At 45.1% G+C, this 24,502-nt stretch overlaps 2 protein-coding genes across 3 annotated transcripts; one reads left to right on the top strand and one right to left on the bottom strand.

Annotated features, from left to right (window-relative positions):
* The first annotated feature begins 569 nt into the window (after positions 1 to 569).
* On the top strand, positions 570 to 6,027 carry LOC123399115 (RNA pseudouridine synthase 4, mitochondrial). 2 transcript variants are annotated; one of them, XM_045093537.1, is made up of 10 exons: positions 570 to 970; positions 1,803 to 1,874; positions 2,619 to 2,759; positions 2,845 to 2,892; positions 2,984 to 3,061; positions 3,547 to 3,660; positions 3,786 to 3,878; positions 4,917 to 5,028; positions 5,271 to 5,317; positions 5,401 to 6,027. In XM_045093537.1, exons 1-10 carry the CDS (start codon positions 620 to 622, stop codon positions 5,761 to 5,763), a joined length of 1,419 nt encoding a protein of 472 aa, XP_044949472.1. In that variant the 5' UTR covers positions 570 to 619; the 3' UTR covers positions 5,764 to 6,027. The 2 variants fall into 2 exon arrangements, with proteins under 2 accessions (XP_044949472.1, XP_044949473.1); XM_045093538.1 differs by lacking the exon at positions 3,547 to 3,660.
* A 767-nt stretch (positions 6,028 to 6,794) lies between these two features.
* On the bottom strand, positions 6,795 to 11,886 carry LOC123399116 (pre-mRNA-splicing factor 38). Its single transcript, XM_045093539.1, has 6 exons — positions 11,473 to 11,886; positions 11,240 to 11,361; positions 11,025 to 11,115; positions 10,591 to 10,720; positions 10,429 to 10,508; positions 6,795 to 7,487 (listed from the first exon to the last, which is right to left on the bottom strand). The coding sequence occupies exons 1-6, from the start codon at positions 11,760 to 11,762 to the stop codon at positions 7,007 to 7,009; spliced, it is 1,194 nt and encodes a 397-aa protein (XP_044949474.1). The 5' UTR covers positions 11,763 to 11,886; the 3' UTR covers positions 6,795 to 7,006.
* Between the last annotated feature and the right edge of the window lie 12,616 nt (positions 11,887 to 24,502).

Below are 24,502 nucleotides of genomic sequence, written 5' to 3'. Positions count from 1 at the left end.
GTGTCGTGACGCCTTGGCCCAAAGGCACGCCGACGACGACATCTGGCCGCGGCGCCGCCATCGCACCTAGGTCAGAGAGCATGGGAGAGGAGGGGGAAAGTGAGAGGAAGGACGGCCCGACGAGCTCCTTTCGTTCCGACCGCACCGGTCGGGGTAACAGTCGTTAACTGCTGCACCGTCCGCGCACTGGGCCACGTGGCCTGATAGGTGGGCCCATTCTGTCAGGAAAGTGGTTAAATCGCTAGTCACTGCGGTTTTGGGTTTTTTAAATAGCCGGCCACGATTTTGGTAGTTATCTGAGAAAAAATAAAAAACGTAGTTTTTTGGAACCTGGCGTGTAAACTAATACTTTTATGCTATTTATTTCCATTTTTCTTACCCAAATATCCAGTGAACGTCCAGGTTGCCTATGAGCCTGGTTGAAACACGCAAATACAGGCTCAACACTTGAATTTAGAGCCTACTAGTGCGCAATATCAAGATTTCACGCAAGTATTGTTTTTTCGGGGCGGGAAGTAACACTCGAAAGCTGGTTTGATGCGTACAAATGGATCCAACGGCCAGGAATGCCCACAGACAAGGAGAAAAGGCACCAACTCTTTCTCGGCTCTGTCTCTGAATGACAACGAGAATGGCGGCGCTCCTCTTACTCCGAAGGCTGGCGGCCGGCGGCGCGGTTGCAAGGTTGCAGCAACCGTACGCCGGCCTAGCCACCGCGGCATCGAGGCAGGACGCTCTAGACGCTACCCGCGAGGAGAGCGGGCAGCCGGACAAGGGAAACAAGAACCGTTGGATGGAGCTCCCACCGTTCGCGCCGGTCGATGCGGCCGCCGCTGCGAGAGCCATTTTTCGTGGGCAGGGAGGAGATGAGATAGAAGGGAGCTCCAACTCCACCGCCATCAGATGGGTCCGGCGATGCTGCCCCGACCTGCCGGCCTCGCTGGTGCAGAAGCTCTTCCGCCTCCGCAAGGTGCGCACCCCATGCTCGACCGAATGCGCCACCGAATTGCTTCCTCTTAAGAAAAAAAAAAAAGGAGTTGGTTAACGCCTAATCTTGACACCATCATCTAATTGCTCGCTCCTATTGCGTGGTCGCTTAGTCGAATTTCTGCACTTGCATGCACACAAAGACTTATTTATCCAGAACCTCAGGCTAATGAAGAAAACACAATCGTTGATGATAAATGCTATTGTTATCATGTCAGCTTTCTTGAAATAATACACTGCACACTGTCTATGATTCATATAGTTGCTTGCAAGTATGTTTCCTCTTTCAATTTAAAATGATATGCTTATTTTATTGAACTCAGAGATTCATATACCAACATTTTGAAAAAGGTCATCGGGACATCAACACTTGAAGGCTAATTAGAAGTGTCATTAGAATTATTTAAACATAACTGAGGAAGAATGTTCATGCACAGATTTGCCAAAGAACAAAGCGTCCCTGTTCTGTTACCACCAATATGTACTTGAGGTGCTGGAAAACTGTGCAGACAGAGTTTTTTTGTGAACTGAGTATTCATGCAAGAACAAGAGGCGTTCTTGCTGGATACTGTTTGTAGGTCTGAGGTACTTACTTTCATTTTATTCTTGGTTAAGAACAATCTAGAACAGGCTTCTGTTTAGGAAATGCATGTTAAAACTGCAGGAGATTGGCAATCTACTATGTTCTTAATTTTAAATGGCGCAAACTGTATGGTATTTTAACGACTGCTGTGATACTAGTTATTTTTCTCCATGAGCTTTATAAAATTAAAAAAAAAATTAAGAAGATCTTAATTGTGTGTGGTGACTGGCAGGTTAAGAAGAATGCTGTGACTGCTGAGACATCTTCCACACATGCTAGTGCTGAGCAATTCCGGTTGAGAAGGGTAACGAATATAATGCGTGGATTAGATATACATAGCAGTCTAAATTAGAAATGTTCGTGTTTTATCATTTGTAGTTCATTATACTTCGTACTTTCCCGGTTTGCAGAGACATACACACTTATCAGTCAAATACATGAATAATGCTATTAACTGAATATGTCGACTGAGATAATAAATTTCAACATCAGCTATTTTCCACGTAATACTTAACTGAGAAACTTGGTAGCTTGTTACCATTGTTTCTAAGATGCAATATAACCACTCCAGTCGACATGACCAGATAATGACACATAACAGCAATGCCAATCCAAGGGATAATGTAAAACACTAAAACCAAATGTATTAGTCATTCGCATTCATACTTCTGTCATTACTGGAACCAGATATGTAATGTTCATACTCTTTGCTGTATGGTTGCTCGGGTAAATATGAAAGAATTCGTTGAGCCTCAGTTTTCCCTTTTTCGCCTGCCTTCTCCATATTATGGTGTATTTCCCGTATTTCTTCATCCATCATATCACATTGTCCCATACTACATGGCCTGATTCTTCCCTGAAATATATGCTTTGTGTTTTAGTTTTGTTACTGCAGAATACATATGTGGTACCACTGTAGAATGTGAGATGAGATTATATAGCACTGTAAATCTTAGTTGGTACCATGCCTGATGAGATAAGAGAACACGTATTTTTACTGGTCCTGAGTGCTCTCTGGCAGTATGTGACTTTGTTTTCATTGTTCAAGGTTTCAGCAAAAGATCACCTACTGCCTGGTGATACCCTCTTTCTACCTGTTAATATTCAAGAATCTTCTGTTGCTGAGAAGGCCAGGAAATTTGATAACAGGAATGAGATTGATTTTTTACGTAGCCTTGAGATTTATAAGGTCTTGATTTATTTTTGTATTTAATAGATTATGTCAATTGACTTGGGTGGTAAATAATATATGTTGGTGTTTGGAATTCTTTTAGGATAAAGCCATTATTGTGGTTAACAAACCCCCTGGAATGCCAGTTCAAGTAGGTGAATTTATGCAGGCTTATTCTTTGCCTTATTTTTCATATGATTTTACAGTACATAATAAAGCTTTTCTTGTTTCTCTACTTGGAGGGTGGTGTTGGCATAAAAAACAGTATAGATGTGCTGGCCCCGATGTTTGAAGAAAATTCTTCTGATGCGCCTCGCCTGGTAAGTTCGGTACAGTTCAGTTGTTTCTCACTTGTAATGGACGCTGTAAACATGGAAGTTTTGCCTGCTGTATCTCCTTCATTTGGGAAAATGGTTACTTTCTGGGGGAGTATAGAATTAACTGTCATTTCTGTGAGCGTAATAATTAGGATAAAGGCATACCCTAAGCGTCTGAGAAGATAATGATTAGGGTAGTGTTATGCTGCTAAACTATTTCTTTCGGAGTAACACAAGAGGACTGAATTTGTAAGATAGACCATCTCAATTCAGTGAATATTGTATTCTGATTCAAACTAGTAAACTTGTAATTCTCTGTTGGCAATTCATGTTTAAGTTAATGTAAACTAAGACTGTACTACATACTTCCGATAAGTAATATATTTTGTATAATTAGTCAAGGCCTCTTTCCATTTGTAGTACCGACACTAGCAGAAAATTGCTATATTTGAATAAACAACTTGTTGATGCCCTCATTTGCTTTTCAGGTCCATAGACTTGATAGGGATTGTAGCGGTGTCCTTGTTCTGGGTAGAACTCAACTTAGCGCTTCCATTTTGCATGCTATCTTTCGTGAGAAAACTGCTGATGCTTTAGCTGATGTAAGTTCAGTGTAACTTCTACTGTGTTTTTCAATGTTCGTATTGAATTTCGCACCATGTTATATATAATGCAGCTGCATGTTATTCATGTACTTATCTTGATACTCATATATTTTATTATGAAGGGTACTCAACAAGTATTGCAACGAAAATATGTTGCACTTGTTATGGGAACACCTAGACATCCCAAGGGTTTACTATCGGCTCCACTTGCAAAGGTTTGTAAGAATATGCATTGTTGTTCCCTTGCTGTTTCTATTTAGCAAAAATCTTCTTTATAATTTTGAAGCATGCAACTTAACTGACTAGAGATGTGACCAGAATTAAACCATGAGTTCAGGTCAGATACAATAGATCCTTAACAAGAAGACACGGTCTCTTTTTCCACCATCAGTTAAGATAAATTTGCTTTACTTTAAAATAATAGAAAACTAATTGAGTGTAGACAGGTGATTCAGTTATACTAGAAGTTCACATTGGGTACTCCCTCCGTCCCAAAATTCTTGTCTTACGTTTGTCTAGAAATTGATGTATCTAAATACTAACACATGACTAGATACATTCATATCTAGACAAATCAAAGACAAGAATTTTGGGACGGAGGGAGTATTTACCAAATTGCATACTGTAGGCGGGAGATTGCGACCTTAGTGAAGTACAGGAGTATGGGGCAATTTCTTCTATCCGCAAGTTGGGTATTCCTGTGTCACATGTCCTTTCATCCATCTCATGCTCAGAACTCTTTGTTCTTTCCCACGTCGTTTGTTCATCCAATACCTTAATCATTATTGTGATTATGACCATTAGTTTCGTGTATGATATATTGTTGGGTTGTTTAATAACTGCAAAGCCGTGACTACATGATAAGTACTTTGAGAGAACGTGTGTCTAGCATGGTGGTAAGACTGCCAACCAGGGCCCATACCCTGGTTCTCACAAAAAAAAAGCCCCTCACTTAGTTTGTTCCCCATGCGCGTCAGATCACTAATTGCGCCACTGTAGCGGGTGCATCCGGTGTTCAGGACCTTTCCTCGACTTAAAAAGCAATTCACCAGGTTTCTTTCCCAGAGGGTCAAGTATTTTTCTCAGAAGTACTTCGAAATACAAATCTGATGGTGCAACTTCTGTACCACGAAACCTATACATTGCTGGAGAAATTGTTGGTCAAAATTAAAAGGTTATAATCTTAAAAGGCATGGGCGCCACGTAGAAATCAGCAGATGGAGTACTATATTATGGAGTTCTGCCTTTTGCAGGTTTTATTGCAAGATGGCAAGTCTGAGCGTCTGACTGTTAGAGCTGGTCCAAATACGACATCTGTTCAGGATGCTTTGACAGAATACAGAGTGATTGAATCTTGCCCCCAAGGTAGGCAAACAATAATCTTGTCTGTTGAAAACAAACATTACTTTTCTTTCACAAAGTAAATTACTGGTAGCAGTTTTATGTTAAGATCTCAAGTTCTTCTGAACATATGATATGATAAGTCAGTACCATAAAGCAATCAGTATGACCAGTGGTGTAAGAAGAAAAAGAATGTCAATATGACATGGAGTGTCAAGTATTAACCATCATCATTCTAGATCATTGAGGTTTGCTAATAATTGTAGGGTTCACTTGGTTGGAACTATTTCCCCTTACCGGAAGAAAGCATCAGGTAGTTTCAATCTCTGAACAAAGTATCATAATCACACTCACCACTAGAAAACCTGATCTCCTTTCTCCTGAAAACCCACCCAGCTCCGAGTCCACTGCGCAGAGGTTCTTGGAACGCCGATTGTAGGGGATTACAAGTACGGGCGCCAAGCGCACCAGGACTGGACACCTCTCCCCGTGTCGCAAACCGTCGACAAGGAACTCCTCAGGAAGCAGAGGCTTCCCTTTGGTCTTGTCCTGGGTGGCGGGAGCATCGCAGAGCAGCAGCCTCAGTTGCATCTGCACTGCAAGCAGATGATGCTCCCTGATATCTCAGCTGCCGTCCAAGGGTTGCAGTCTGAAGACGCCGATCGTGACTTCTCGGATCTCGAGAAGCTCAGCTTCGTTGCTCCATTGCCGCTGCACATGCGGCTGAGCTGGGAGGTTTTGAAGTCCGTTGACAAGTAAGCGAAGACTGGCGTCCTGAGTCTGTCAGTTCTTTACACCGACCTACTGTGATGCGGATGATGTGTTGCTCAAGACTACAACGACAGAAGCTTCACCAAAAATCTCATTTATAGCACAGTGATAGCGATTCTTTTTTTTTCTTTTCGTTAGGGAATTCACTATCCGCATTTTCATTTTCTGCTTGGGAGTCTTAACGCAATGTACTTTTCTGGTTACACTGTTTTCTACCAGCAATCATAGAATATATCTACATCTTGTCAGCTACTCCCTCCGTTTCATAATTCTTGTCATGGTTTTAGTTCAAAATATCAAACCAATGGGAAAATGCAGCCCTTTCTCTTTTCTTTCAAGTACCAACTCGCCAATAGAGTCTTGAAGAAGAATTTTCTCTATGCTCCACACCTCGTAAAGCTTATCTTGAACCAGTCTCAGCTTTCCCTACCTGTTAGACCAAGAGCCTACTCAATGGTTCCAAGTGTATAGCTGCCTGCTAAGAGAATAGGGGAAAAAAATGGCCTCTAGTGCTCAAGTTCCTGCTTCTGCTAGCTATCTTCCACAATCCTCTGCTCATGATATGGAAGAAGAAATGTCAGAAAAAAAACAGCAGTTCTGATGAAGACAATGCATCTACTGCCTCCTTGCTCAAGGGCTTCACCAAAAAGCTTTTCCCATGAAGATCACCATCCTCACCGTCCAAGGGCAATGCTCCAAAGCTAGAAATGCTAAAACAAGTGCTTAAGAATTGTGCTCTGGAAGTCATGGATGAGGATAACACTTTTAAGGAAAGGTTTTACTTCTCCTGCCGAGCAGGTAGACCTCCCCTCCCTCTCCTTCTCGCGTCACCCAGCACCCAGCACGCGACCGAGAGGGAAACCTAGCCGCTGCCACCGGGCCTCCCTCCCTACTCTTCTCCTCCCTCGCCGCCGCCCTTGCTGAAATTGTATGACACAGTTGACCAATATCATGGCACAATTTCGAATATAAAGCTTATTTGCTAAATTACAACAAATTAGTCAATTTAGTCAAGACAATACAGGTAAAACCAAATGCTTTCCTTCACCAGACTTCACTATGTATCTCGAGAAAAATGCAAAAAGGACCCAGGAAGGCAGAGCCAGAAAAGCAGGCCAAACCACTGTATTTTGACAAGCTTGTAGTGTTACAGAAAAATGCTAACTATTCCTTGTTGGTTTTAAGAAGCAGGGAAATTTGAAGCTTCAAAATACATTACAGCAATGTAACACTACTTCAGTGGTCCCAACCCTATCGATGCCCGAAGCTTGTTCATCTCTATAATCTCTGGATCATTAGGATCTGGACCATTCCCGCTGCCCTTCTTCTCTTTCTTTTCCTTCCTTTTCTTGGGCTCCTCCCTCGGACCATCGTCGGGACGCCCTCGAGGAGGACTGGCGCTACCACGGCCACGTCTCCTACGGAGCTCTCCCTCTTCACGGTCTCTTTCACGCCGATCCCGGCTCCTGCTCCTTGAACGGCTCCGGTGCCTACCACGATCTCTGTCCCGTCGTTCCCTTTCCCTGCCATCCCGGTCTCTCTCTCTTTCCCGGTCTCTATCTCGGTTGTAGTCGTCATCTCGGATGCGGTGACGGTCTCGTTCCCTATCCCTCTCTCTATCTCTTTCACGGCCTCTGTCTCTGTCTCGATCTCTTTCCCGGCCTCTTCCATAGTCCCTGTCGTGATCTCGATCTCTATCATGATCTCGGTCCCTGAGAAAACAAAGATAAAAAAGCACAGGCAGTCATTATCTAGAGGCCAAATCAACACACTAATAGCTAGTTTAGGGTTGATCACAGAGAAACACGCCAAGTTTCGTTAAGTATGTCAGTAACCTCAAACCACAGGCTCAACATGCTGAGAAACTACGGATCATTAGCCACATGTCAGCACCTAGAAACCATAGACAGAACATGACGAGAAACAAGGAATCAACGGTCATTCAGCAATTTCCCTCTTTCCCCATACCTATGAAAAAGCTCTAGCCAAACGCTCAAATCCATTTACATGACAATCAAATGGACCTGGCAGAAAGATATGTCTACACAGCAGGTAGAGTTGTAAGATCTTATCGCATTTGAAAATCTATCAGGCTTCCATCCCTAAAACAAATCTGTCAAATCCTGATGAATTATTTTGACCCACATAATTACTTTTAGGCAAGTACCTATTGTCTCCACCATATGAGTTTATTTTCTCAAACAAAAAGTCTACAAAGTTAAGCAAGCTATAAAATGGGCGGAATTTCACACAGATGCTTAAGGGGAAACCATAACTGTAACTGCGGTTTACTGAACTTAGAAAGTAGCTCAATGTTAAGAACATCATACACTTGTGCACAGCTAAGCAAGTCTTGATATGTTAAAAGACTAATGAACATGACCAGTGCTGTCAATTTTTCTATTACACTTCTGTATGATGTAATCCAAAGTTAAACCCTTGAAGGAATGCATACATATCAACCTTTAAGAATATATTAGCAGGTTCATACAAGTATTGAGGATGTTTTTCTGCCAACCAATGCACATATATGTGATCCTAACTAGCTTCTTGATGAAATGTGTAACCCATCATGTTCCTTTACTACCATATATATACAACACCTGACTTAACATCAAGGAACTGAGAAAACAGAAACCATAATTGTTTTGGACAACATACCAGGATATTTTATAAACACGATTCATTATTCTTCAGGTTTAAGCCATTTGTTTGGTGTTACATCTACCCAAAGGCAGTGTCTCAATACATCATTTCAAACAAGATTCAAAATTGTGTTTCCAAAAATAACCAAATCCTTTTCTTCATATGGTTATGAACAAACAAATCCCTAAAACAGAGAAACTGGTTCTACACATTTTATACATGAAAAAAGGCTTCTTAAGATGGAGTAAACAAGAGCGACAAAAACCAATAAGCAAAATGTTCAAATTTGAACCACTGCGAATAAGAAGTATCTGTTTGGCCCATCATACTTCTCACTGCACACTATCAGTGCAGAGAAACCTGGCAGAGCAACGATTATTCACTATAGGAAGCAGCTTGCCTACCAATGGCTCTTGACATTAACATGCCATGGCAGCAACTCCAGTATGCAAAATTGCGAATATGCAATGCAACACTGCAATGCTACAGCATCAGCTTCCAGTATGGTCTCCAGGATTAAAAAACTATAATAAGCACCTAAAGTAAAGGTAACTGTTCACTGTTGAAGAGAAGAGATACAAGACAACAAGTGAACATGCTCTCGAATGGATGCCATGAAAGCTCATGCACTGCTCTTTGCCCTTCTTAGCATTTTTTTCATTGCATATTTTTCAATGATTTGCAATTTCAGCTCTCGGATCATTTGCATTTTGGATATAATTTAGTTACCAAAACCAAGATAGCAAAATGATTGTGGCTTCTAATTTAGTATATATTTTCCAAATTGATGTGGCTTAGCATGATGTCGCTGATGTATCAACATGAAAGTAAAACTGATACTACTTCTATGCCCTTAACCAGTAAGAAGAAATAGAACACCATTGACTTTAACTCTGAAAGAGAGTATGTAAATCAACAGAGTACTCAAAACTTGCCATGAAATGAATATAACCGCTTTCGTCTCTTACCTGATTTTTACGTTCATGCAGGAGCAATATGCATGCTAGGCACGTTAAGCATTTTGGGAAACACTTACTATAACTCGTTGGCAAACCTATCCAGCACTGCTACGAAATTTTATCAGGCTCTATACATTTTAGACACGATGAAAACAGGCTTCTTACATGTTTTCATAAAAGCAGACAAAAAAACAAGCAAGCGCTCATCATTTCAAAAACTCAAAAGGTCAGCGGCAGAAAAATGGAGGATGTGAAACCTAACATAAACCCGAATAAGACAGCAAATTTCAACAAGCAAAGAAGTTCAAATTTGAAACAGTTTGTGATTTTAAATCTGTTTGGCACATCATACTTCTCAACTGCACACTATCAGTGCAGAGAAACCTGGCAGGGCCACAAACATTCACTGTAGGAAGCAGCTCATCAACCAATGGCTCTTGACATTAACAAGCCACGGCAGTAAGTACTAAGTGCGCAAATATGCAATGCAACGCTGCAATGATACAGCAACAGCTTCCAGTACAATCTCTATAACTAAAAGTAATACAATATCAAAAGAAGCTAAAGATCACTGTTTCAGGCTTGCAGTGATACTAGACAAGTGAACATACTCTGCTTGTTGGTCTTATGTTATTGAGTTAGGTCCGTGTATGAAAAGGATTGCTTACACAGATGTGGCATTTTCCTATATATATAATTCTACAGTTACCAAAACCAAGATAGTGAAATGCTTAGGGCTTCGAAGTATATATTTTCTAAGTTAATATGGCTTAAGCATGACATTGCTAACATGTGCCATCATAAAATCGGTGAAACATAGATTGCTTCCGGGCCCTTAACCAATAAGAAAACAGAACAACATTGGCCTGAACTCCCAAAGCACGCAGAAAACAGAGTACTAAAAACTTGGCATCCGATGAATATTAACCAATTAACTCGCACCTGATTCTTCCTTTAGCACAAGAACAATACGGATGCATTTCAAGAAACGATAGATAACTCATTCAGAAACCATCTACGTAACAAGCAATTCATATAGAGCAGATACCTGTGATGCCTTTCGTGTTTCCTGTCCCTGTCCCTGTCCCTTTCCCGTTCTTTGGTGGGGCTCCTTCCACGGAGATGGTCCTGTTGACACGGTAAAAAAAGTAAACACTTCTGATCGACAAACTAGGTGAATCAATGAAGATCATTTAGCAAGTATGCTCACCTTTTCACGAGTGTTAGGCTCATCTACTTCCATGGGCGCTCCATCCTCCTTATCTTCCTCCTCTTCCTCAAAATCATCTTCAAGTGCACTTCTTCTTGGTTCTAGAGTTCCAGAAGCTTCAAGGACCCATCTGACGAAAAGAACCATAAAAATAAATTTGCACATCAAGAGGCAAATATGTATTTAAGATTATTGACCAGTGGTCAAAAGAAAATATCTCTAAACCAAAAACATATTACTGAACATACATGACAACTATGTGTTTACCAGAAGAGAACAATTATTAACTAAAATCTCAAAAGGTATCTTTTTAAGATGTTGCTAGTCTCAAAACATCAGAGAGAAATTGAGCAGCAGCAGAGGACAGTGTAGATACAGGTGTGGCAAACAAGATAAATTTCAATTGCACGGCAGAGATTGGGACAGGATCAGACCTTTTCTGAATGCGGGGGAGGGCAGTGTCGCAGCTATAGTCCTTGGTCAGGAGCTCATCAATGAACTCGTCAACGTGTGTCAGCGTGAATTCTGAAACAAATACAGATGATCAAATGAGTAAAAAACGCATACCCCCAAATCTAACATCTCATACACCTATCTAGCTAAGAGCACAAGTAACAATCTGAGATCAAAAGAAATGTCAAGTGCATACTTCCATCGCTGAGCTTTTGCCTAATCTTGCGGTAGTCGTTGTAGAGCGGCTCGAGGTACTGGTAAACGTCGGCGACGGTGCCAGTGAGGCGCAGGTAGAAGGCCCCAAGAACCCGGACATACCTAGAGCAGAAACAACAAGATCAGAGCGTCGATTTTTCAGTTCATTGCCTACGAGAAGCAGCTAGAGGTAGAGGACGGAATCTACGAACACGCGAGAGGAAAGGAAATTACTTGTAGTCCTCGTTCTTGATGAACTCGACGACGATTTCCTTGTCGGGCTGGATCTGGAGCATCTTGAGGGCGAGGCAGAGGAAGGGGGTCGGCCTGCGGTTGCCGCCGTGGGTGCCGCCGGTGTGGTCGAGCTCCATGGCCTTGTCGACGAGGGTCTCCGCCGTGAGGCCGAAGCACTGCTCCTTCCAGTAGTTGCTCTGGTAGATCTTGGCCCGCACGATCTTCTCCACCAGGTTCTGAGGGTTGGTGCCGTGAATGCTCCGGGCCAGGGGGTCCGTGCGGTTCGCCATCGTCGCCGGCTCTCTGGCGCGGTCGCCGAGGGCGGCCGAGGCGGCGGCTACGCCGCTCCGCTGGTGGGAGCGGGATTGAGATTGGGGCTGGGACCGGGACCGGGGTTTGCGGGCAAAACCCTAGACTATAGTAGACGAGCCACCCCGCGGGAGCTTTTGAACCGACCTTGGCCCGTCTACCGGCTTCGTCGATAGCGTCCCGTGTTCGCTCAAGCCGCTTTCGTTTTTTGTGCACCTCACCTGTAGTTTCTGAATAGTTTTTTACAACTCATGTGCTGTTTCAGAATAGTTTGCCCAAGCCGTTTTTGTTTTTCGTGCAGCTCACTTATTGTTTCAGGACAGTTTCTTGCAACTCACCTGTTGTTTCACGATAGTTTGTCAAAGCCGTTTTCGTTTTTCATGCAGCTCACCTATTGTTTCAGGACAGTTTTCTGCAACTCACATATTGTTTCAGAATAGTTTGCCGAAGCAGCTTTCGTTTTTTCTGCAGCTCATCTATTGTTTCAGGACAGTTTCCTGCAATTCACATGTTGTTTCACGATAGTTTCATGCAACTCATTTGTTGCTTTAAGACAGATGTTGCAAGTACCCCATCCTCCTTCTAGAGGAATCGAGCCCGAAGGCCCCGAAACAACGCCACCGTCCTCCTCGTCACCGTTGGTCGTTGGGTCTCGCCGTCATCGATTCGCCGGATTCAGCGCGCCCCGACCCTGTCGTCCGCGCCAGATGCTCTGCGATGAGCTATGAATCCGTTTCCCCCTAGCCTTGTCGTCGTTTCCCTCTGCTAGCGCCGTTCGCCGCCAAGCCCGAGCTCCGGCCATGGCCATGGCTGCTAAGCTCTTCCGCTTGTCGCAGTAGCCTCATCACATTCGCCGCACTTCCCTCAGCCCGTAGTTGCCTCCAGCTCCTCCCCTCGTTGCCCCTAGCGACGGGCCCGACCTGGCCGAGCTCCGGTCGCCGCCTTCAGCGTCGTTGCCGCCTTCTCCGGCTATCCCTCAGCCCCCGAGGACCCCATCCGATGCGGCTGGGTAGAGGCTACGCCCCAGTGGCCTCACGTGCTGCCCCCGTGCCCGGCAGTGCGGTCTCCACCGCGACCAGAGACGTTTTAGAAATTGTTTTCGCAACGTATCCGTTGTTTCTGCAACTAGACTGTAGCTTCAGGAATTAATTGGTCGGAAGAAACGACCGAGCCGCGCGCTATCAGGTAGATCGGACGGCTACGAGCGCGTACATCGAACGGTCATTCGGATGACGGATGTTTAGTATGAATCCGTCGGTGGACACCTAGTTGTTCCCATAAAATTTCCATAAATAAAATTTTCAATCATAACACCAACATCAGATACAAGTTAGATACAACGTAGTTTCTTTTCTTTTTTCCTTCTATTTATTTAACTTTCAAATATCATAAGTTTATATTTTTTTAACATCAAGACAGAAACAACATTAGCACACCAGAGCGGCTAGGCCATAGACAAACCCAAGGCACCAATGTCATGGCCTGGGTCATGAAGCTATATCACGTTGTTTATTGAAGCGATTTGAACACGAGCATAGTCCTGACTACGAGCAGCCACACTAGCGGGGTGAAAAACAACAAGACGTCAACAATGATAGCCCACAACTCCCTTGCGTACTCCCACACAAAGGCGAAGGACGAAAAAAAAATAAGGTGTGACAAAATTCATCGAAGATCACCGGAGGTCCAGAGCTATGGAGTTGCGTCGGACAAATTTTATCGTTGGTCGGGCGTTGTCCTAAAGGAGCGGGGGAGTGCAATGCGGACACCCATTGCCTTCTCCAACCTGCACGGGATGACACCCACAGTCGATGGATCCGGACTAGCCGGAGTCAGATCCGTTGTCGGCTATGCGAGGGAAGGTTGGAGATCGCCGAAGATGAGATCGGGTTACGGAAGTGAGTTGAGTGAAGTGGCTAGCGTTTGGTCCGGTGAGCAGATGAAAAGGAATATATACGGCTCGGGTGGGCCAGCGTGAGTCGGGTCTGACGTGCCGCATGCGCCCGGACGCCCCCATATCCGCCCCATATTTGGGTTGTATATGAGGGGTGTCAGCCGGCCCGGACGTTTGAGGCATGTTTGTGGCACGTGTCTGGATTAATTTTTTGTGATCGGTCATTGACCGAACGACTACATGGGCGTTTGAGATGGGTTTAAGAGGTCCCGCTGTAGATGCTTTAAACCCTCAACATGGCGCCTTCGTAGGATACCCCATCGTTAGTCGCTCACATGGTCCTCGCGACCTGGCCAGCTGCTTACGGTTGAGTCACGTGTGCATGGGGGGGGTCACGTGTGCATGTGCGTAGGTGCTCAATCGAATCAAGCTCGACCGGTTCCTGGCACAACAACTTGATGAGTTGGCCCATCGGACCAATGGCCTCTTTCTTTAACCGTTTTCTGGATGTGCTCAAATGAGATAGCATATTGATCGATACATGTGCATGTATACATTTTTTTGTCCAGAATTAAGGTATGACGACTGCCATACCTTGCCCACCGGGGGCCTCCGCTAGTGCTCCCACAAAACAAGTTAAGACCGACGACACATTGTTCGATACTACCTCCAAAGAGGACCACAATCCTATCGCCCTGGCTCGAAGGGCGGTGAACCGACGAAAGTCATAGTGCTCACCCTAGGCCAAGATGGACAGAGCCGACTAAGAAGCCCAGACATGAGGAACAAAAGTGCTAACCAACTCTGCATAACTGGCATAGCCTCACCGCTAACCACGGGTCAACTATCCCATCTAGACACAAGCTGAAGAGCGCCACGAGGAGATGAAGACCGACTGAAGAAGATGTAGAACAATGGACAAATTACCGCCACCATCTGCCCCAAAACAGAGAAGCACCATCCTCACTTGCATGAATCCCAGACGACGCCTCCAAGAAGGGGAGTGTTGTACACACGCCACTCTTGTCCTCAAGGGGAACTAGGACTTTCGCCCAAAGCAAGAGGGGGGCGAGGAAATCGAGAGGAGACCTTGACAAGGCCTCTAGGAAGGGACTTATACGTCTCCGTCGTATCTACAATTTTTGATTGTTTCATGCCATTATTTTACAACTCTCACATACTTTTGGCAACAATTTATATGCTTTTCTTGGACTAGCATATTGATTCAGTATCCAGTGTCAGTTCCTATTTGTTGCATGCTTTTTATTTCGCAGAAAATCCATATCAAACGAAGTCCAAACACAATAAAATTTTACGAATACTTATCTTGGAATATATGTGATTTTTGAGAAAAGGAATCAACTTGGGACGGTGTCCAAGGGTGTCGCAAGCTCGTAGGGCGGGTAGGCGCGCCCCTTGAGCTCATGGGTGGGTGTCCTTCAACCGCAATGAAGCTAACATCATGACACAAATCCCCTCAAAACTTCAGCCCTATCGAGGTTACGGATCTCTGGATATTTAAAAGACGGTGAAACATGAGAAAACAGAAACACGAAACATAAAAGAAACAAAGAGAGATCCTCGGATGGGCTCCTGCCCTCCGGGAGCCACGACAGCCATGGACCAGAGGGGAAATCGTCGTCCCATCTAGGAGAGGCCGAGCAAGAAGAATAAGGAGGGGGCTCTCTCCCCCTCTATTCAGACGACGTCAGAGCGTCGCCAAGGGAAACATCATGATGGCAATCTACACCAAAAACTTCCATTTTTAGCACCTACTTTCTTGGCTATCTCATGTTTATCTCTTTTTAATATCAAGTACAAGTATGAGGTCAGGTTATTCATTTATGTGCACATTTAGGCTAAACAACTCCCATTTTTTCAGCACCTATTTTCATGTCCATCTCATGTTCATCTCTTTCTAATATCAAGTACAAGTATGAGGTGAGGTTATTCATTTATGTGCACACTTAGGCTACTATTTGAGTAAGTTGAGGATTTTAGTCTACGTATCAACTCACACCTCCTTCCAAGTGAAGACATAAATATATGTGGCCAATGACTTTGCTTCTGTTTGATGTTTATCTTTTTCTAATATCAAGTACAAGTATGAGGTGAGGATATTCATTTATGTGCACACTTAGGGGCTGTTTGGTTCCCAGCCTAAGGTTGCCACGCCTAACCTTAGTCATGCCACAATACGTTAGGCATGTGTTTGGTTCATTGCCACACTTGTGGCTTGCCACACTTTTCTAGTTATATGGTCCACATGTCATACACTCAATTTTTTACCAAATCTTGCCACACTTGTGGTGTCCATTTTGTTAGCCACACTTTTTGTGGCAGCCACACTTTGCCTAAGGTTAGTTGTGGCAAAGTTAGCCATGAACCAAACAGGCCCTTAGGCTATTATTTGAGAAAGTTGAAGATTTAAGTCTATATATTAGCTCAGTCCTCCTACAAAATGAAGACTCGAATATATGCTGCTAATGGTTTTGCTTCTATTCTCTGTTTGTAGCTCTAACTAAATAAACATGTATTTGTTATTAGCTTTTATACGTTGAGCTAGGAATTTACAAAATTGTACTGTTATATCATCCTTCTGATTTATTGTCCAGTTTTTTGGAACAATCATCTTATGCTTCTATCTATGCCTAATATCATTATGTTTTTCTTATATTGATCTTCAAGATAAATCCACCAGACTTTGTTGTACTGAGTTAAGATCTGAGTGAATAATGTAACAACATCTCCAATAGACGGTACATATGTAAAAATAATAAACTTTTGGAGCTTTGAGAGCAAAAATCGATGCTCCAACTGATGGTTCATATGTAAAAAATGAATTACATCACCGCCTCCCAGAGATGTAAAATACAATACTTCATGATGCAAATTGCATCACGAGATACATCTAGTGTAAAACCGCGGCCGCCCGCGAAACCACCAACCGCATGTTCATTTCATTTCCCCGCTCGCCCACTCGCGATTGCCCCCCCCGGTATGTTGCTGCCATCGCCAAAGCCGACGACCCCACCGCCTTCACCATCGTCGTTGCAGCCGCTCGGCTGACCCACGCCGCTGCCGCCGCGGCAAACTCACCCTCAGCGACCGTGTCCATGCCGACGCCCCCGCCCGCCGGCCCGGATTCACGCCGCCCCATCCGGTCGCCACCGTGCCGGCGGTTCCTACGAAGGCACAAGGCGGAGGCAAACGGTCGGTGAATCGTGGCCGCACCCCGACCGAAAGTGCGACTCTGCTGGCCACAATCTCAAAGGCAAACGTGGTTCGGGCTGGCAATTCGCAACAATGGCCGGCGGCGTCCTCCAGCAGCCAAGAAGTTGTTCCTCGACCTCCGCCGCCGCCGGCGGCGGCTGTGGAGGAAGATGTAGCCACACTGGCGGCCACCACCTCCAACATGTTCGATGATATGTCGCAAAGGTAAAAAATATATTTTGTGCTCTCGTTTTTTGTTTCAAATTGAATGTGATGTTGAATGTTTGTACATCCAATTGTAGTCTTGATGATGAAGCTTTCATGCACGTGAAAAATGTGGCAAATAATGATTATGTGTTGCACAAGTATGTGTCACAAGAATATGAAGCCCAATATGGTGATGACAATCTTGACATGGATGATGAGGGATTTGTTGCGAAGGGAAGAAGTGGAAATTATACCAATGCGGGGGATGTGTTGATATGCAGCGCATGAAAGAAAGTCTCTCTAGATGCATGTCACGCCCAAGATGCGACCCTATCCTCAATTTGGCACGAAGGCCTCGTCGGGGATAGAAGCGCATCTCGTCGTGTCGCAAGAATGGATATCGTCACAAGTACATGTACTGAAAAGAAGAGATATATATAGAGTTGGCTTACACTCGCCACAAGTTACATCAGAGTCACATCAGTACATTACATAATCATCAAGAGTAAGAGCAGGGTCCGACTACGGACGAAAGCAAACGAGAAAAAAAAATAAGAACGACGTCCATCCTTGCTATCCCAGGCTGCCGGCCTGGAACCCGTCCTAGATCGATGATGAAGAAGAAGAAGAAGCAACTCCAAATTAACAAACAACGCGCTCTAGCGTCGAGTAACCTTTACCTGTACCTGCAACTGGTGTTGTAGTAATCTGTGAGCCACAGGGGTCTCAGCAATCTCATTTCCAAAGGTATCAAGACTAGCAAAGCTTAATGGGTGAGGTATGGTTAAGTGGTGAGGTTGCAGCAGCGGCTAAGCATATATTTGGTGGCTAAACTTACGAGTACAAGAAATAAGAGGGGGAAGATCTACGCATAGCGGACGTGAACTACTGATGATCAAATGAATGATCCTGAACACCTACCTACATCAGACATAACCCCACCGTGTCCTCGATCGGAGAAGGGACTCACGAAAGAGACAGTCATGGTTACGCACATAGTTGGCATATTTTAATTAAGTTACCTTCAAGTTATCTAGAACCACTATTAAACAAAGCTTCCACGTTGCCACATAACCGCGGGCACGGCTTTCCGAAAGATTTAACCCTGCAGGGGTGCTCCAACTAGTCCATCACAAATTACCACAAGCCGCATAGAAATCCTCAATCACGAAGCTCGCGATCTCGTCGGATTCCCTAGTGGAAAACCTCAACTCTGAGATTACCCAAAGCATCACCAGAATCCCGATGCACAAGATATCTCGTCAAAGGTAAAACTAATCCAGCAAGGCCGCCCGACGTGTCGACGATCCCGATAGGAGTCGCGTACCTCGTTCTCAGGACACGGCGGATGAGCTAGACGTCGGGATCGCTAAACCTCCGGGTGACCAGAGGGGCGCCGGACATCGCTCAGGTGGGACCAACACTCATGAGGAGCACTGGCCCGGGGGTTGATTAAATTAGTCCGCGGGTGCCGGCGGGTCTCTATGCATTATTATTAGGTTATTAGGCAAATGTAGTACCAAAGTTGGGCCTTGCCAGACCAGCTTTAATCTAAAACGAATTATCAAGGGGGTCCCCATAACAACCCCGATCGTGTTAGGAGCGCTCAATTATGGAACATAACACCGGTAGCCGAAACTAAGGGGGCAAAGGTGGAACAAAACACCAGGCTAGAAAGGCCGAGCCTTCCACCTTTTACCAAGTATATAGGTGCATTAAATTAAATAGCATTTAATATGATGATATAACAAGGAACCCATGTTTTCACATGGAATCATCTGCACCTGCAACTAGCAACGCTATCAACAGGGTTGAGCAAGCAGTAACATAGCCAATCAGTGGTTTGCTAGGTTGAACAGGTTGAAGGTTTCATGGCATTGTTGAGAGGCTGATATTTAACAAGTGGTAGGCAACGAGACATAATCGATAGCATCGAGATAACTAGCATGGCAATGATAGTAATGGTATCTAGGGAAATGATCATCTTGCCTGAGATCCCGCTTGGAAGAAGAATGCCTCCGTGAAGCAGACGAACCAACGTAGTCGAACGGGTCCTCACAATCCGGCACGCTGCGGAACTCTAACGAGACGGGGAAAAACCGGAAACACAAATCAACACACGGAATTCACCACACGATGCACAACACATATGATTCATGAGCAGTTGAATACATGCAAGTCACGGCATGACAATTCACACATTCAAACACTACACCTTAAGTGAAGTTCAATATGCAACGAGTTGCATATTGACGAAACTCCACGTTAATTATTTAGTTCACTCCAGTTATTTACACGGCAATATTAAATGTGATTAAACATGGCAAGAGGTGAAGCGCAGTTAATTTACCTATCTAGGCATTTTAAATGAGGTCGGAAATGACATATAGCACCTCCGAGATGACCTCACACGTTAATTTACAATTCTGTCCAGATCTGAACTAATGCATTTAATTGGTTGTTAAACAACAAAACAAATAGGTTCACGTGATTCTACGCGTCATTTCAAGCAATCTACACATAAAGAACATCTCCAACGGAGCTACGGTTCAAAAGATACAAGCACCGCAAGATATGATGGCATGAATGCAATATGTGTGCAACGGCGGTCACGGGCACTTCAAAACATACATCACGCAAGATAAAATGAAACTACACGAGATTCTAAGCAAGTTTCATGTAGGACACGATCAAAACGGAGCTTCGGTTCGAAAACTACGAGCAAAACAAGAAATCACCATAATCTGCCAAAATCAGCCACATGACATTTTCTACGCCCCACAACTACGGCTACACAACTCCAATATGCTCAAGCAAAGCATGGCACGGATGAGGGCAAAAAGCACTACTACGAACAACTAACAACAACTAGCATGGCAGCAAGGAACACTAGGGAAAGAAGTCACAAAATGACATCTCACACACTATTTTGACTTAGTGAAAATCACACCTCGTGAAAGTGCAGTTTTCAGTCTGAAGCAATATTGACAGTAGCAAAACCTATAGCTACAGGGCTCCAAATGGCATGAAAATTCACAGCATGCTAGAGAAACAAAAGGGATACAACTAACTCCATTGGACCAACCTCAAAAGAGCTACAGATCACAAGATGCAAGCAAGACAAGACAACAACAAAATAATAGCAGATTCCAGACTTAGAAATATTTCAGCTCCTCCAAATCAACACTATTTCTAGCAACTTGAGAGCAATAAAAACACACCTAAACATGCATTTGTATTGCAACCAAAAATACCAGGGGCTAAACAAAACAACCAAGATCAACTCCCTAGTTGACAACTCCGTCAAACGACGCACGGAATAAATCCTACAAATTAAACAAAAGGGCATCACGGCAAAATACCGCGCGAACTAACTTCCTCAAAAGCTAAAACTAATTCCACAGAAAAATCCATGGGATTTTTCTACCCCGAAAACATATAAAATACGTGGGGTTTCAACACAAAATAAAGCCACACATTAATGCGAGAAAAAAAACCTATATACGGGAAAATAAACTAGAGGCAAATCCCTACACGCAAAAATACAAAAGACCGCTCTAAAATGCACGGAAAAATGGTCCCTAAAACATAGGCATTTCTATCATGGCATACGAGCTATACGGTCTTGCGCGAAAAATAAATACGGGGCGTATCCTATTAGGACAGCACGCATATCTAGGCAAACAGTGGGTCAAACCACATCAAACATTTATGCAAGTTGCAAAAACGGATACTACGCGAAATTCTACATGAGATACATATATGATTCGTTCCGATCCGACACTCGGTTTAGAAACTATGGGCATATGAAATATCTAACATTTTCCTGAAATTAATAAATCGCAGGAAAAACCTAAAATGTAATTGGGCCAAAACTGGCTGGCCCAATAGTGCTCAGCGGGCGACACTTGCTAAACTGCACCAAGAGCGGAAATCAGAGTCTCGGGAAGGCTCACCAGTCGGGCCTGGCCCATGTCGCGGGGAAGGAGGCCGAGGCCTCGCAGTTGGGCGGTCGGCCCAAGGGCGAAGCGGGAGGCAGTGCCTCAGGCGTGCTCGGGCGAGCGGCTGGCCGGCTGGGCCGTTGCTGGCCTGCTGGAGGTGGGCCGGTCGCGCGGGGGGAGGCCGGGCTAGGCCCAGGCGCTGCAGGAATCGCCCCAACCAGTCGTCTGCTCGACCAGATCCGGCGCTGGCGGTGGATGCTCGCGTTCTGGCCATGGCGGCGCGGTCTGGCAGGGCCGGCGAGGTCCTGCGATGGCAGGGACAGGGCAGGACGCACGTGGAGAGGCCGGAATGGATGGATCCGGCCCGGATCTCACCGGATCCGAGGTGAATCGAAGACCGGCGGCTGGCGGCGGTGCACGGCGACGAGAACTGAGATCGGCGGCGCGGCGGAGGCAGGGAGATGGCGGCGGCGAGCCGGCTCCTCGTGGGGGTTGCCGACAGGAGTCGCGACGGAGGCGCGGGGCACCGGCGGGGCAACTCCGGCGGCGCGGAGGCGGGGCATGCGGCGCTGCGGGGGCTCTTCCTCGGGCGCGGGCGCGCTAGAGGCGCGGGCGTGCTGGGGCGCTTCGAGCGGCGGCGGCCGGATGGGCCTCGGCGGGCCGCGCGCGGGCTCGGGTGGGCCGGCGGCGCTGGTGGGGAGAGAGGCTGCGGCTAGGGTTAGGTTTAGGTGGGGCGCGGAAAACGAGGCAGGTTAGGGATGGCTGTCTAGAAGTTAGGAGGAGGGGGTATTTATAGAGAAAAGAGGGGCTCGGTTAACCGGAATCGCGTTCCGGATCCAACCGCGGGGTCGGATTCGGACGATTCCGAACGCGGGTATGGGTACGCGGCTGTGTAGGGTGGATATCCGGAGACGAGAGGGAGAACGGGCGGCGCGGCAACGATTTTTAAAACACCGACAGACGTCCGACGGTAGACCGAATACGGCGCCGCTACGGTCGACCGTTCGGGTACCAGACGAACTCCGATCGCGACGAAATTCGACAGGCGTCCTAGCTATATTAAAATGAGACCGCACGTCAAATCTCAACCCTATCAGAGAAAGTTTTACGCACACTTTAAAAACAGGGTTTCGACGGTGCCGCGGGCGCGTGCGTGTGCGGCCGGACTCAGAACAGACAACGACGAGAACCGGCAACTACTAACGAATGCAAGTTTTGAAAACTGGCGGCACGAAGATGCCGATGCGATGCAGATGATGCGCATGATGCGATGATGATGCGACAAATAAAATAAATCACACGACGAAAACGGAATAGAAGGGGGAATCTTCTGGAACGTTGGTCTTGGGCTGTCACAATGCATCTGTTGGAAGCGACCAAATGGTAGACACCTATTGGCAACGCAACAAGGATTACTTCGATGAGCGCAACATAAGTGGTCACTTCAATTCGAGCGACTCTCTCCGCCAACGTTGGTCCACTATCAACGCTGAATGCCAAAAGTAGGTACGTTGCTTGTCAAATGTTGCTCGCATGAACCCAAGTGGTTGTGGTGATAGTGACTTGGTAAATATTTCCTCTTCATGTGTTCTTTCTCAAATATTGGATTGTTCCACATTTTGATGGTGCCATGTTGGTTGTTTTATTGTAGAAAATGATTGCGCAAGGATTGTTTCAAGAGAGGGACATGAAAGTCGATAAAAAGAAGAAGAAGGGAAAAGCTTTCACTTTTCATTGTTGATACAAAGAGCTCAAGGCTGAGGAGAAGTGCAAAAACTATAGAGACTTTTGATGCTTGGAAGAAGAAGAAGAGTGTGGTGATTGAGGATGAACAAGATGTTGTCAGTGAGGAGAGAAGGAGCCCCACTCCTCATTCCACAAAAAACTAGTATAGGCCCGATGGAAACAAGAAAGTGAAGGGGTCCAAGGCCGGAGACAATGATCTCAAAGAAGGATTTAATGCCATTGTCACGGAGAGGAAAGAGTATGCCGAAGAAAAAAGAATGTCAAAGCTCAAGGAAATAGAGGAGAGGGAGCCAACTGCATGGGACCTTGGGGACTGGCCCAACAAGGCTTTGGACGCCCCCTTACAGCCCATGCATGTCCTAGGGGCTGGAGGGAGCCTTCCGGGCTCCTCCGGAACCCTCTGGAACCTTCCAGAAGCTTCCCGATACAATACCGATAAAACCCGAAACTTTTCCGGTAGCCAAAATAGGACTTCCCATATATAAATCTTTACCTCCGGACCATTCCGAAGCTCCTCATGACATCCGGGATCTCATCCGAGACTCTGAACATCATTCGATCACCAACATACATATCCCAATACTACTCTAGCATCACCAAATGTTAAGTGTGCAGACCCTGCGGGTTCGAGAACTATGCAGACACGACTGAGACACCTCTACGGTCAATAACCAATAGCGGGACATGGATGCCCATATTGGTTCCTACATATTCTACGAAGATCTTTATCGGTCGAACCACGATGTCAAGGATTTAATCAATCCCGTATGCAGTTCCCTTTGTCCATCGGTATGTTACTTGCCCGAGATTTGATCGTCGGTATCTCCATAGCTAGTTCAATCTAGTTACCGGCAAGTCCCTTTACTCGTTCCATAATACAAGATCACGTGACTAACTCCTTAGTTACATTGCTTGCAAGGCTTATTGTGATGTTGTATTACCGAGTGGGCTCCGAGATACCTCTCCGTCACACAGAGTGACAAATCCTAGTTTTGATCCATGCCAACCCAACAAACACCTTTGAAGATACCTGTAGAGCACCTTTATAGTCACCCAGTTACGTTGTGATGTTTGATACACACAAGGTATTCCTTCGGTGTCCGGAAGTTGCATGATCTCATGGTCATAGGAACAGATATATTGACATGCACAAAACAGTAGCAATAAACTGACACAATCATATGCTACGTTCATAGTTTGGGTCGTGTCCATCACATCATTCTCCTAATGATGTGATCCCGTTATCACGCGACAACACTTGTCTATGGCCAGGAAATCTCGACCATCTTTAATCAATGAGCTAGTCAACTAGAGCCTCACTAGGGACTGTGTGTTGTCTATGTATCGACACATGTATTTGAGTTTCCAAACAATACAATTCTAGCATGGATAATAAACGGTTATCATGAACAAGGAAATATAATAATAACCAATTTATTATTGCCTCTAGGGCATATTCCAACAGTCTCCCACTTGTACTAGAGTCAATAATCTAGTTCACATCACTATGTGATTGTAATGAATCTAACACCCATACAATTATGGGGCTTGATCATGTCTTGCTTGTGAGAGAGGTTTTTAGTCAACGGGTCTGAACCTTTCACATCCGTTTGTGCTTTACAAATCTCTATGTCATCCTATAGATGCCGCTACCACGCGTCATTTGGAACTATTCCAAATGACTGCTCCACTATACGAATCCGGTTTACTATTCAGAGTC

The sequence above is a fragment of the Hordeum vulgare genome, chromosome 5H (assembly GCF_904849725.1).
Source record: "Hordeum vulgare subsp. vulgare chromosome 5H, MorexV3_pseudomolecules_assembly, whole genome shotgun sequence".
NCBI lineage: Eukaryota > Viridiplantae > Streptophyta > Magnoliopsida > Poales > Poaceae > Hordeum > Hordeum vulgare.
The sequence above is the reverse complement of the archived record's forward strand: the minus strand, read 5'-3'. Positions and strand labels throughout refer to the sequence as shown.